The 13803-nt window shown below is 45.8% G+C and overlaps 1 protein-coding gene across 2 annotated transcripts in view; it reads right to left on the reverse strand.

Annotated features, from left to right (window-relative positions):
- The window catches only part of SOCS7 (suppressor of cytokine signaling 7), a 31639-nt gene that overhangs the window by 11697 nt on the left and 6139 nt on the right, over positions 1 to 13803 (reverse strand). The window contains exons 2-6 of one of the 2 annotated variants that reach the window (XM_028702139.2): positions 12678 to 12742; positions 10607 to 10711; positions 7582 to 7686; positions 1948 to 2078; positions 9 to 177 (exon numbers count right to left, since the gene is read on the reverse strand). In XM_028702139.2, the coding sequence (XP_028557972.2) occupies positions 9 to 177; positions 1948 to 2078; positions 7582 to 7686; positions 10607 to 10711; positions 12678 to 12742 (575 nt within the window). The remainder of the gene's footprint in view (positions 1 to 8; positions 178 to 1947; positions 2079 to 7581; positions 7687 to 10606; positions 10712 to 12677; positions 12743 to 13803) is intronic. The other variant, XM_028702140.2, reaches the window with a different exon arrangement.

The raw sequence follows: 13803 nt of genomic DNA on the forward strand, positions 1-13803 counted from the left end.
AGGCTCACCTCTGTAATGCTCCATTCTGGTGTGGTGGGTTATACCCTGTGATCGAAAGCTGAGGCTCAGGATGTACCGAGGATCGGAGCTGTCACGAACCAAGAACGACCCGTCAGGTTTCCCTTTCAACTTCATTTCAGCATCTTCCCAGTTCATTGGTCCCCAGTACCAACCGCACTGTTGGGTTTTTTCAAAGAAGAAGAAAAAGAAGGAGGAGGAGGAGGAGGAGGAGGAGGAGGAGGAGGAGGAGGAGGAGGAGGGACATTTTAATTAAAAGGTACATGGAAACCAGTTAGGTTTTTTCCAAGCCTTTTGTAGCTTACTGTCACAGCATAATGATTTGTCTTTGCAACACTGTCTAAGTGACGTTCCACACAATGGGATTTCCTCATCCTTTCGCTGTGCTGTTCCCCCTGCCCCCAAAATCTACTCCAGAATCTGGAGCAGATTTTGATGGTGATCAGGGAACTGCAGGATTGAAGGAAGATGGCAGGGAAAGTCGGTTGCACAAACAGAAGTCTGTAGCATGCGTAGAACCGCAGTTTTATGTACAAGCCAATGTGTTTTGTTTTTGGAATTGTGGGATAAATGGGAATCAATCTGATTAAACAGCAAACTTTTACAAGCATGTGGCTGTACATTCCAGCTCCAGCACCTACTCTCTGGCTTAGCTAAGGAAAGCAGGGTTGAACTATTTTACGCTAAGCAAAAGATTACTTAAATCATCCAGGCATAACTCAAGTAGGCAGTTCCCTGTAAAGTTGTTAGAGGAATTTCACTGGCACAGAACCAGAGAAGCATGAGTCATTTATTTTCCCTTACGTTATTACAAAATAAGACACACCAGACTGCAAAACAGCAGAGTATGCGTGCAGGGCCGGCCCACCCATGAGGCAAGGTGACTGACCACCTCAGGCGGCAGGATTCACAGGAGCAGCAGATACCGCTCTCAATCTTTCTTGCCCCACTTGTTCCTGATGTAGTTCTTCCCTGGCCCTTTCTTCCTTGGCAGGGACCAGGGGAGCCATTTTAGGGTCCCGCCTCAGGTGGCAAAATGTCTTGGGCCAGACCGGCCTGCACACGCCAGTTCCAAACCAGCTTTAACCATATGCAAAATATAGGGTCAGCAAAACCACAGGTTCTGTGCAAGCTCTGGCAATCCACACTTTACCACACACAGAGGCATTTTACTTTTAGCCTCTGTGCTCACGATGGAAGCCGAGCATCATCACAACGGAACCATCCTAAGAACCTCCGCTGAACTTTCAAAAAATATATTTTCAGCCTTTTTCTATTTTTCAAAAAATTATTTATCCTTTCCAAATTTATACATTTTGCTAATTTTACAATCATTTTAACATTTCAAAACTTTGACTTCCTTCCCCTTCTTCCTGCGGTTCCTTAAATTTAATTTTAATATCTTCTGCAGATCCAAATTAACTTAATTTGCTCATTTATTCATCTACTTTAAATATATACTCTTATAAAACTGCAGATTATTACAACAATCCTGCCAATATTCTTATCTGTTTACAACTCATCTGTAAATATTCAATAAACCAATTCCCTTCTGTTATAAAAAGTTTGGTTATCTTGATTCCTTATTCTTCCTTTAAGTTCCGCCATTTCTGCATATTCCATAAGTTCTGGTATCCATTCTTCCTTTGCTGGGACTTCTGCTTCTTTCCATTTTGGGGCGAGTAACATTCTCGCCACTGTAGTAGCATACATGAATAAGTTTCTATACAGTTTAGGTAGTTCTGTCCCTATAATTACCAAAAGAAAAGCTTCTGTTTTGTTTTGTTTTTTACAAACAAAATCCTTTTCAATTCATTATGTATCATTTCCCAATAAGCTTTAACCTTACTACAAGACCACCACATATGCTAAAGAGATCCTTCTTACTCTTTACATTTCCAACACTTATTTGCTTTGGGTCAGCCTTACTTTTTCTAGCTCCCGCAAACTAGCTGCAAAACTGCTCGAGTCAGGCCGGTAGAGAGGGCACTGGAGGTGCTGTGCAGGTTGGCTGTGTACCGCTTCTGGTGCTCTGATCGGGATGATCCGGGGAAACGCATCTGAAAGGGGAGAGGAAAGGGTTAAGACATGCCGCCACCCAAGGAATTAAAAAGCCAAGAAGGCTGGTGGCAGCTGCCCATGGCAGCAAAATTCTATGCCGGTCCTGAACAGGACATTACCGCCCTACTCCCAACACAATGAAGAGAAATTACTGAAAGTATAGACCAGGCATAGGCAAACTTGGTCCTCCAGATGTTTTGGGACTACAATTCCCATCATCCCTGACCACTGGTCCTGTCCGCCAGGGATGATGGGAGTTGTAGTCCCAAAACATCTGTAGGGCCGAGTTTGCCTATGCCTGGTATAGACCCTGCACCACAAGCAGTGGCAGCCTTCCAGATGTTGTTGGACTATTACTCCTATCATCCCTGACCACTGACGTTTGCTGGGGATGATGGGAGTTGAAGTCCGACAACATCTGGAGGGCCACAGGTTCCCCATCTCTAGCCTACAGCTGCAAAGAAACTGTTCAAAACCCTAATATACTCTCTGAAATGTCATTAGAAGTTGTATATATATATATATATATATATATATATATATATATATATATGCAGGTTTTGGTGTCCTCGGGTGTCTTCCCGTGTAAAAGTTGGGGTGTCTAGGCGACGTTTCGACGAGGTCTCACTCGTCATCTTCAGGCTGGTGCTTTCGGCTTCTTGTTACTGGAACAGAGAACCTCTGTTCCAGTAACAAGAAGCCGAAAGCACCAGCCTGAAGATGACGAGTGAGACCTCGTCGAAACGTCGCCTAGACACCCCAACTTTTACACGGGAAGACACCCGAGGACACCAAAACCTGCATTCCTGTACCCGTGAAAATCTACGAAAACATATATATATATATATACACACATATACACACACACACACCACAGCAATATAAGAACTGGATAAAAACATCAATCAAGAAAACTGCTTGGATTAAATTATATAAATTTGGAATTAATTTGATATTAACTGGTATTTGTACACAGTGGTACCTCTGGTTACGAACTTAATTCGTTCTGGAGGTCTGTTCTTAACCTGAAACCGTTCTTAACCTGAGGTCCTACTTTAGCTAATGGGGCTTCCTGCTGCTGCTGCCACACCGTCAATGCACGATTTCTGTTCTCATCCTGAGGTAAAGTTCTTAACCTGAGGTACTACTTCCGAGTTAGCAGAATCTGTAACCCGAAGTGTTTGTAACGTGAGGTGTTTGTAACCCGAGGTACCACTGTAATTGGCAAAATTGTACTAATCCTGGGTAAACATTGGAAAACTAATAAAAAATTATTTATTAAAAAAACACCTTAATACAGTATAATCTAAGCCTCCTACAGTAAGCTTCACTCCCTATATCAGACCTACCCATTTTCCACAAACCAATTCTTACTATTACAGTGGTACCTCGGCTTTCGAACATCTCCGTTGACGAACATTTCGGTTTTACGAATGCCATAAACCTGGAAGTAAATGCTTCGGTTTTCAAACTCGCCTTGGAAGTCGAACATGCCACACGGCTTCCACTGAGTGCAAGATCAGTGAGGCCTAGCTGTCGGCTATTGAGTTTTCAGTTTTCAAACGTTTCAGAACTCGAACAGTCTTCCGAAATGGATAACATTCGAAAACCGAGGTACCACTGTATAACCATTGTGTGCTCACCTTGGTGCCAAAGACAGCACTGGGCATCCTTGGGCAACTACTAGGGCATCAGCAGGACCCACTTACGATACCTGCTCTGAGTACCCTTGGTTTTGTTTTTTTACCCCTGGGCTGGCACTCCGAGCAACATCAGGCAGCTGGATGTAGCCAACCTTTAAAATTCCCCTAATGCCCCCAAACTTAGCATTGGTGTGAGTCGCTGTGGGAAACTGAGGCGCCACTAAATCAAGAGCCAGCTCTGGCCCACCTCCTCCCCTGCTTTCCTCCTGGCGAGAGGTAAAAGTTTCTGGAAGGGAAGAGTGGTGGAGGAATGGAGCTCTTTGAACATAGGAAAAGAACCTGGCAAATGCATATTATGATTAGCTAGATTGGTCTCCTTTCTATAGATAGCTATGCTCAGATATCTTTAACCTTAAACACAATACCAAAATCAGCTAAAAAGAACTCTCCTCTATTTCTGACATTCAGGCCATTGGAAATGTAACCACAATCAAGGAGGAGGTATCGTCAGACCTTGGGGTACCCCAAGGTTGGCAGAGTTACAAAATATTAAGGGGGGAAAGCTAATCAGGGCTGGGGAGGATCCCAAACAACCCAAAGAGGACTGAGCAAGTTTAGTGGCCACAGAATGCTATTTGGGGGGGGGGGGACAGGATTCCAGGCGGGAGGGGGGATGCAATGGAGTACTTCTGGAGCGGGCTTGGCTGGCTGACCGGATCAGGAGCACTTCTCCATGCAACGTTTTGTTGCAGCGCTCACTTCTCTTTAGCTAGCTATCTAGAACATTCACACCAACCACCAGTAGCCAGGAAACACTGCGTAGGAAGATCTTCCATTTCTCATCGGCTGACGAAAAGGAACCATAGATGTTTCTAGAGGTAGATCTCCCCCAGGCAGGGCATTCCATAAGGCAAGTGCCACTGCAGGCTAAATCCCTAATTAGTTCCCTGGCTGAGATCTCACTACATGCAGGGGGACAGAAGAAAGAGGCATCAGCCACAGGTCTCAGAAGGATGGAGTGGGGCTGAACCACACAAGAAGCAGAAGCTGTGGTGGGGCTGGGGAAAGGAGGGGCCACACAGAAGCTAGACACTGGACACTCCCAGTTGCGGAAAGCAAGTCTCTAGAACAGGGTCTCCCAAACTTGAGTCTCCAGTTGTTGTTGGACTACAACTCCCATCATCCCTAGCTAGCAGGACAAGTGATCAGGGATCATGGGAACTGTAGTCCCATAAAAACACCTGGAGACCCAAGTCTGGGAAACACTGCTATAGGGTTGACATGTCTTGTTTTGGAGGGGAAACCTGGCAATCTGGGGCATGGGTGGCTTGGGGTCAGGCTCTGTATTGGGGGGCAACTGCACACACACAAAAACCCCAACAACTTTCCAGATATTTACTTCTTGAAACATGGCAACCCCACTCTACACACACACTGCACCATTGCCCCAACAGAGGGAACAGCTCTTAATAGGGCTTCTGCTGACTTCCTACTTTGTTTCTGGCTATTAATTTAGCTGGGCAGTTTTAAACAAGCCGCTGTATGACCCTTGTCTTTTTAAAAACGAGGAGGCGGGAAACATGCCTTTGCTAAAACGAACCATTCCACAGCCTCAACTCACCTAAAGATGAACACCTTAAACCACATCAGGTACACAAACTGGCAATCCCTTCCTAGTATAAATCAGACAGGAATCATCCTTGCTTGGTTAGAACAGTTTTATTCCAGGAGGCTCTTGCACTGCAAATGTTCCTCTGATGTTACATTCCTCCAATGTTTCATACATGTCGTATATTTTACACTTTTATTTTGTAAACTGGTTTTGAGACCCGGATGGTGAAAAGCAGGGTATAATTTATTCCATCCACGAAAAAGAGCTCCAGAGATGTGGAGCTGTTGCCAAGGCTGCCTTCAAATATAGCTCAGTTCAATAAATTTTAACCCAGTCTCTCTCAAGGAACTTATAGGGGTAATAAAGTGCCTATATTTTGGGAGGTTTAAGTCACTAGATAAAAGAAAGTCACTAACAGAGGGAGGAATTCTAAATACTGTACAGCCCTGCTTGGCCACAAGGGGCAGCAAAGTCATATACTTTTGGGGCCACCTTTAGTGGGAAATCTCAGTGGAAGCCCATTTGATTCCGAAGCAATTCTGTATTACGTGGGTAGCAAGAAACTCCTTGGTTTAAGGAGGTCGCTAATAAGGGGAATGGCAGGTTCTAATTATGCTTAGTAAATGTGCTTGCTGGTTTTGGTTCAGATACTGTTTGAGTTATACCACTCAGCAAGGCAGGTTATACTGGGCAATTGTGGGGCAGAGTCCCACTGTTATTTTTTTCTGCACCCCAAAATCCAAACCTGTAACTCAGCCTTCCCATGCCCCACCATCCCACTGAGTCATGTTCATTCAGAAACTTTTCTAGAGCAGAGCCGTGTGTCGCGACATGTGTTTGTCAGCTGCAGTGTGTAAGTGTGCCGGGCAAGCACTCCCCATGCTCCTTCCGGGGCTGGAAAGGGGTTAGTTTAACCTCCGGTTTGCGAGTTAAACTGAATTAAAGGTAAAGGGACCCCTGACCATTAGTTCCAGTCGTGACCGACTCTGGGGTTGCGGTGCTCATCTCACTTTATTGGCCAAGGGAGCCGGCATACAGCTTCCAGGTCATGTGGCCAGCATGACTAAGCCGCTTCTGGCGAACCAGAGCAGCACACGGAAATGCCGTTTACCTTCCCACTGGAGCGGTACCTATTTATCTACTTGCACTTTGACATGCTTTCGAACTGCTAGGTTGGCAGGATCAAGGACCGAGCAACAGGAGCTCACCCTGTCACGGGGATTCGAACCGCTGACCTTCTGATCGGCAAGTCCTAGGCACTGTGGTTTAACCCACAGCGCCACCTGCGTCCCTTTAAACTGAATTACTGTGTCACAAAATAATGCATGTCTAAAAAGTGTGTGATCAGCATGAAAAGTTCAGAAAGCTCTGTTCCAGAGGCATTTCTGCCCACCACTTTTGGCATGACCAGCTGAAAAATTACAGGGATATTTGACGTGGACTCCTATAAATGCAAGACTTCCAGGGGCCAAAGTTTTCCCCTCTGACGCTCTGGTCCAAGAAGCATGCTTAGGTATCTGCTCTATTTTTTTATTTTTGCAAGGGAGGAAAATGGGAAGAAAACCAGTCGACCCTGCCTCCCCTTAGCTGCCCTGTCCACCAGTACAGCAGCTTCACTGGTTATGAGTATCACTGCTGGCTCACTGTGCGACAGCAGCATTATGGAGCCACCACTCACTTCTATGGGAGAGCAAATAAGAAGGCAGAGCACAGCTAAGGTGGTGCTCCCCCCCTCCAATTCCAGACACCCGTTACACCAGTGTCAGGACAGTGCAGGCAAGTTCACTACCAGCAAGTCAAATCCATTGCACCAAGGACCAACAATGCTGACAGCAGCAGCTCTGGTTAAAAATAGCAAGCCAGAACGCCCACGACTCTACCGTATATTCAATTACTCCAATCCCTTGAAAGTTAAAGTATCTGCAAAATTCTGCTCCAGACCATCCCATAGTAGCTACTAGGAGCAAGGAAAAATTTGTCAGGAGTCTTGAAAAGGGGCCAGGAGGAGAGGGTTTCAGCTGAATTCTGTACACATGGCTTGGCATCTCCAGCGTGACCAAGAGAAACAGAAGGGGTGGTGCCTTGCATGCAGTGCCATCAAATTTTTTTGCGTACTATTCTGTTTCTTGCACACCGCCTTGAGTCCAAAAATCCGGTAATTAAAATGGAAAGCCCAGCTCCAGGGAGGGGAGGCGGAAATTTACAGCGGAATTTTTTGGAAACCACGAGGATCAAAGCTAAACTGACCCGGGGCGTGCGGTGGAGGCGGCGGAGGCAGAGGAAAAGACTGGAGGGACGAAGACCCCATCGGACCCACTAAGACAGATGTAGGCAGTGTCCCACTGATATCGTCTAGAAGAAGAACATAAAAATAATTGAAATGTCCAGGAACTAAGAAAAACTCAAATGGGTGTAAGACAGGCTCGCATTAGCTTCACCTTCTCCAAGACCCAAACATTCACCTTGAGAGTCTTCTACATCAATAAAAAAAAAGCGTGAAGACACATGCTTAGCAAAGGTTTATCCATACTTATTTGTGGCATGCACAGATTGTAAAGTGTTGGCTATCTTGGGTATCTAAGTTGAAAAGCTACCCTTTCAGAAAAAGTTTCCTTGGGTGGTTGGGGAGGGAAACAACTTCAGATGCTGAAATACTTCATCTTCTGATAGTCTCTTAGCCATCTGTCAATATGGTTGCCCGTAAGCCATTTATTTCTGGGATTTTTTTATCACCATTTAATAATGTGAGCAATCACTTCTCATAGGCACAAAGGTGTCCGAACGTGTATGCACACATATACACACACACGCTGGTGTCGCTGAAGAGGCAAAAGTTCATATATTGACTTGCTGGGTGCAAAATCCAGATCTTAACATGATCATAGAATCAGAGGCAGAAGGGACCCCAAGGGTAATCTAGCCAACCCCCCTGAAATGCAGGAATCTCAGATTGCAGTCCCCCATCCAATTTGAAACCATACCAAACCCTGCTTAGCTTTGCAAATGCGCAGGCAATTTTATCGCTGCACCAAGGAATCCGTTTAAATCTGAGAAATGCTGAAGGTGGGTGTTGTTGTTTTTAACAGAATAGCTATATTTTATAGAAAGCAGGTGTGACAGCTTGGAAGGTTCAGCCACGCCAGCACAGCCCACCAGACATGCCCACCAAGGGATCAGCGAAACTTCCTGGCTTTGTCTGTGACTGCAAAATAGGGAGGAGGAGCCCACAAGCACCTGCCAAGCCATAACCCACAGTTGGCTGATTCCATTTGCAAAGGTGGAAGACGTGCCAAACAGGCCTGACTCAGTGTTCCCCCGAAAAAGGGCTTCATTTCAAGGATGGGGCACCTGCGTCCCTCCAGATGTTGCATTATCCCTGGCATCTGGAGGACAACAAGTCCCCCCCCCCCCCCGCTTTAGACGCTGGCAATGCTGCCACTCTGCCTGCCTTTATATAGCAGGAAACGTCAGGCACAGGAGCCAAACACAGCTGTCCATCTGTCCCTTCGGGGCTCTCTCCAAACTACTTCCTTCATCACTGGCCTGCTTTTCCCCTTCCTTGGCTGCTTTTGCCAGGCTGGAAAGTGCCCTTGACCTGGGATATTATCTACTGCTGCTCGCTTGGGCGGAAGATGGGAGAGATATGCGTGTGCACACACGCGTAGAAACTTTTGGCTTGTGTGGCTAGAACACAACATTGCACCCTGCGCATTCTGGCCTCACCCACAACCAGGAAGGAATGTGAAAGGTCCCTGATTTATTGTAACACTGACATGATACCATGCTGCCCATAGTCCTACCTGTAGCAGCAAGTGATGAGAGACTCCATATCTCTTGTAACACCTACTTCAGGGTTTCCCAAACTTGGGTCTTCAGTTGTGGGCTGTTTTTTTTTTTTAATTACTACAATTCCCATCATCCCTGACCGCTTGTCCTGCTAGCTAGGGATGATGGGAGTTGTAGTCCAAGAACAGCTGGAGACCCAAGTTTGGGAAACCCTGATCTAGCCTAAAACTTTCTATGCACTTCGTACCATCTCCTTTGTTAAAGCGCCAGCCCTCTCTTGTCGCCAGCCTCCCACGCACAAAAGGAGCGCATGAAGCGCAACGCAGGAAGTTCATTCATCCTAAAGGGCGGCAGAATCCAAGTGCATTTCCAGCTGTTCAAGGGGAAGATCTGATGCCCAACATAAAACGAGAGGTTGGCGCAAGTGCGGGGATAGGAGTCCATTCAAAGAGACACAACTGCTTCTGAGCTTTAGAAAGGAAACTGAATTTAAGGCTGCACATATAATAAATGCTGCCAAAGTTCCTGAGCTAGATGGAACAAAATGGGCAGGTGCAGGCAGCTTTGTATGCTTAAATCTAGCAGGGCTAAGAGAGCTCCCATCATCCCTGACCACGCTCGCTGGCTGGGGCTGATGGGAGCTGGAGTCCAGCAACATTTGGAGGGCCACAGGTTCCCCATCTCTGATCATAGAATCCTAAGAGTTGGAAGGGACCCCGGGAGTCATCAAGTCCAAACCTCCTGAAATGCAGGAATTTCAACACGCAGCCTCCCATCCAATACGACACCATACCGGACCCTGCTTAGCTTTGCAAATGTGCCAGCAGTTCTATTGCTGCACCATTTTATAATTACATAAGGACTTGTTTGCAAGTGTGCACACAAATGATCAGTCTCAAGAATCTCAGTTATCCTTTTCTTTTTAGAAAGCAAGCCAGCTTCTGGACGTTGTAACTATGTAAATACGTGGGTTTGTTTTTTTTAAAGATAACAAACACCGGGGGGGGGGGGGGACACAAAGCAGTATCTCAAAAGCCAAAAAGGGTATGAACAGGAATTCCAGGAGTGAAGGGAAAATGATCAGTGTGACCTATTTGACTCTTTACCCTTCCACCAAGGGGAGCAAAAGCAGCGAAATTATGCAAAACAAACATGCAACTTTGCATAATGCATAAAGGCTGCTGAATTTAACTTCTTGGCTCCGGTTTTGGTTGTGCTGCGCAGGATTTGGGGATGAGGGGGAGGAAGAGAGCACAGAAGATGACACAAGGCGGCTTCTCTGAGAACAAAAACCCGAAGGCTGTGAAGTGCTACACACCAAATGGGTTTTAAGAGGCTTCCTTCCGTTCACTGAAAAAGATCATTACAAAGCAGCAGATGGGAAAGATGGGGCAGGGCCTATTCTGGGGGGCGAGGGAGGGAGGGAGGAAGGACTCTGGGCGAAATGTGCAGTTTTGCAAAAGGTAGTTCAGGAAACAAGCAGTACCCAAAAGGCTGAGGCTTCGCCGTGGGGGAGGTGGCGGCGTCGGAGGGTGTGGGGACGTCAGACCGCGCTGGGAGATGTCGACATCAACCAAAGACACTGTCTCACCTAGGAAGATGTGGGAAAAGTAGATATTAGAACCAACAGCATCCCAGGGACTTGCATTCAAACCAGCACCCAATCCCCAGGAGGTACTTTTCACTGCCAGGCCTGCGATCATCTGATGCAGCTGAATATAAACACGTGCAGAGTGCCTTTTCCCTTGCCAGTAAGCAACTGCACACCCAGCTCACCTTTATGACTTGTCAAATTCAGAAGATTTCTAGACATCTCAAAGAGGGATGACGTCGAACAACACAGAAATGCCTCCCCAAAACACACACCCTTTAAATTGAAGAGCTTAATCTGTGCACCGTCTAAATACAGCAAATGTAGAAACCACAAGCTGCATTCAGCTAGGTGCTACTCAGAGCAGACCCACTGAAATTAATGGTCCCCAAGTTAGTCATGTCTATTAATTTCAATGGGTCTGCTCTGAGCAAGACTTGCATGGAAAGCAACCCTGTATCCCTGGAATGTTAATGACAGAAATTAACGATCACCATCTGATGGTGTGTATCTGGATGGGCCACCCATGAGTAACAGCGCGTAATACACCTGGTGATGATCTCCCCACCCCAAACAATACGCAATGGATAAGACGAGCATAAACTTGCCCTGACCTATATTTGAAACCAGGAAATGAATCAAGTTATTCTCTAGCGTTGAAGTCAAAGCCACGCTTCCTACTGCAACTTTGGAGTAAGCTCCATTGAACGCAATAAGCCATAGATCGCGTAGGCTTGCCCTCCTTTTGCTAGAAGGTGTTTGGAATGGAGTCAGATCCTCCGCTCCCTAGTTTCTCAAATGCATCCTCTGCCACAAGGACGGAGAGACACTTTCGGTGTCTGACTCCAAAGCACTGCCTTTTCCTTCAGGTCCTCCATAGTTACACTGAACTGCAACCTACTTGCTGTTACACCAAGTAGGGAACTGCTAGAGGTTAGAATCAACATTTTGCCCTCTGCATTTCTTTAGATGCAACTCTGTGATCTCTGATTTTGTGGGTTTATTTTTTTAACCACTAACTTTTTAAAGCTAATCATCATCATCATCATCATCATCATCATCTCCTCTGATCTGGGTGAGCCCATGTAAATTTTCCTAGCACCACACTAACACTTTTGTCCTCTCAGTCTAGTTGCTGAGATTAAACCCAACTTGGCCAGAGGGTTAGTGTATGTATGTATGTATGTATGTAATTTCCTTTCAGCCCTTCCTCCTAAAGGAGCCTAGGGCTGTTATATATAGGTGAGTTGCTGGCAGAGTTGTTTGCACCCTGATAAAGTCCCTTAATCCACAAGGGACTGATCTACTCTGATCATGAATTAGGGATAGTTACGGATTGGGGTGAATTTTAGAGTATCCTGGGTAAAGCTGGAGCAACTGGACACCCTCTGATTTACTAAGTGTTTTCTGCTGCCACCCCTCTCCCCAGAATGCAAGAGGAAGGCCTTTCCCCCATCCTGGGTCCCCAGATGTTGCTAAATTGCAACTCCCATCATCCATGGTCATTGGTTATGTCGGCTGGGATGAGGGAGGCCGGGCTCCAGGAGTAGTCTCATCCTGCCATGTGTTTGCAAAGATATGTTTTATTACATATCACGCACAGACACATATGCGCACAAAGTATTTTTTAAATGCTTACACTGAAATATAATAAAAATGTAAGGATGTCATCACGCAGCCCCCTTCCGAGGATTTGTAGTGCCTCAACACAAACCTGGATTGCAAAGGGGGGATGGAATGGCATGGGGGTGGGCAAGCAGAGTGAGAAGGGGCACAGCACCTGTCCCCCCCCCAAAAAAGGCAGAATCACTCCAAAGCTAGTTATGGGTTTTTTAAAAATAAAATAAAAGTGGTACTATTCTTAGGTTTAAAGACCCACAGCAACACATTATACATGCACAGAATAATAAAACCACAAGCACTTCCTTCAAGGGAAAAGGAGAGAGAAATCAAGCTTGACACTCACCCGTGAAGAGGGGACCGAAAGCAACTGGAGAAAAGGCACTTTGCGTTCGCATCAATCTCTGTTTTCTATAAAAAAGACGGACAGATGAGCCTGTAAATAAGACAATGCTGGGTGTCTGTTCACCTCTCAGAGGCTCCATCCTTCTACCCACGAATGCTGCCTCAAGAGATCCAAAAACTCTGCTTTTGAATTATATTCTCTGATTATAAGGAGCATAGGGAGAGGGTAGCTGCAACAAGGAAGGACACTATTTCAACATAGGGCTGCATTCCTATGCACATTTACCTGGTAGTGTCATTTGGCTCAATGAGGCTTACTTCCAAGTAGGCATGAATGGTATCGTGCTGCATTGTTAACTCATAAGCTGCCTCAAAAAGGGTAGGGGAGCCAGGGTGAAAATATTTTAAGTAAATAAGACAAACCCAATCATTCTGTTCATTCAGCCTGTGATGCTGATCTAGGGAGTTTGAGGTTTTACTCTAAAACACACCTTAAATATAACTTTCCACCTGGGAGAATGAAGCAGGCTCCTGGCTTTAATTCAGAAAAAAAAATATTGCATGCCTCAGCTATCAGAAGGCTGCGCTGTCATCTGGCTTCTAAGCCCCCATCATTAAGAATTAAGATGCAACGAAGCTTCTAGACCCCATGGTGGCAGTTATTAAACTCAATCTAACTAGAAGCGATTTGGGGAATTGCTAGTATCCAAGGTGAAAGACTGGCATTCTTCAGGGGCATTAGCACCCCAATAAGGTTTCCCTTAGAAGTTGTGGTCACTTTACAGAGTCAACTGGATTTCGGTGTTAAAGATGTTAGAAGGGCAGGAAACAAATGACGCTTGCTTGCTCATGAAACATCAACCTGCTCTTGTTCTGCAACTTCTGCCCCTTTTATGCTTGGATTTTTCAAACTACTTTTATGACATTAAAAAAAACAAAAAACCGTTTGTTTTTCAAGGAAGGTCAATTTCTATGCTAATGTCGCTATTATTGGTGAGAGCGGCTTTGACTGCACCCTTTCCCACTCCATACATAAAGGTAAAGGTAAAGGGACCCCTGACCATTAGGTCCAGTTGCGGAGGACTCTGGGGTTGCGGAGTTCATCTCAATTTACTGGCCGAGGGAGC

Source organism: Podarcis muralis, chromosome 13 (genome assembly GCF_964188315.1).
Source record: "Podarcis muralis chromosome 13, rPodMur119.hap1.1, whole genome shotgun sequence".
In the NCBI taxonomy this organism is placed as follows: Eukaryota; Metazoa; Chordata; class Lepidosauria; order Squamata; family Lacertidae; genus Podarcis; species Podarcis muralis.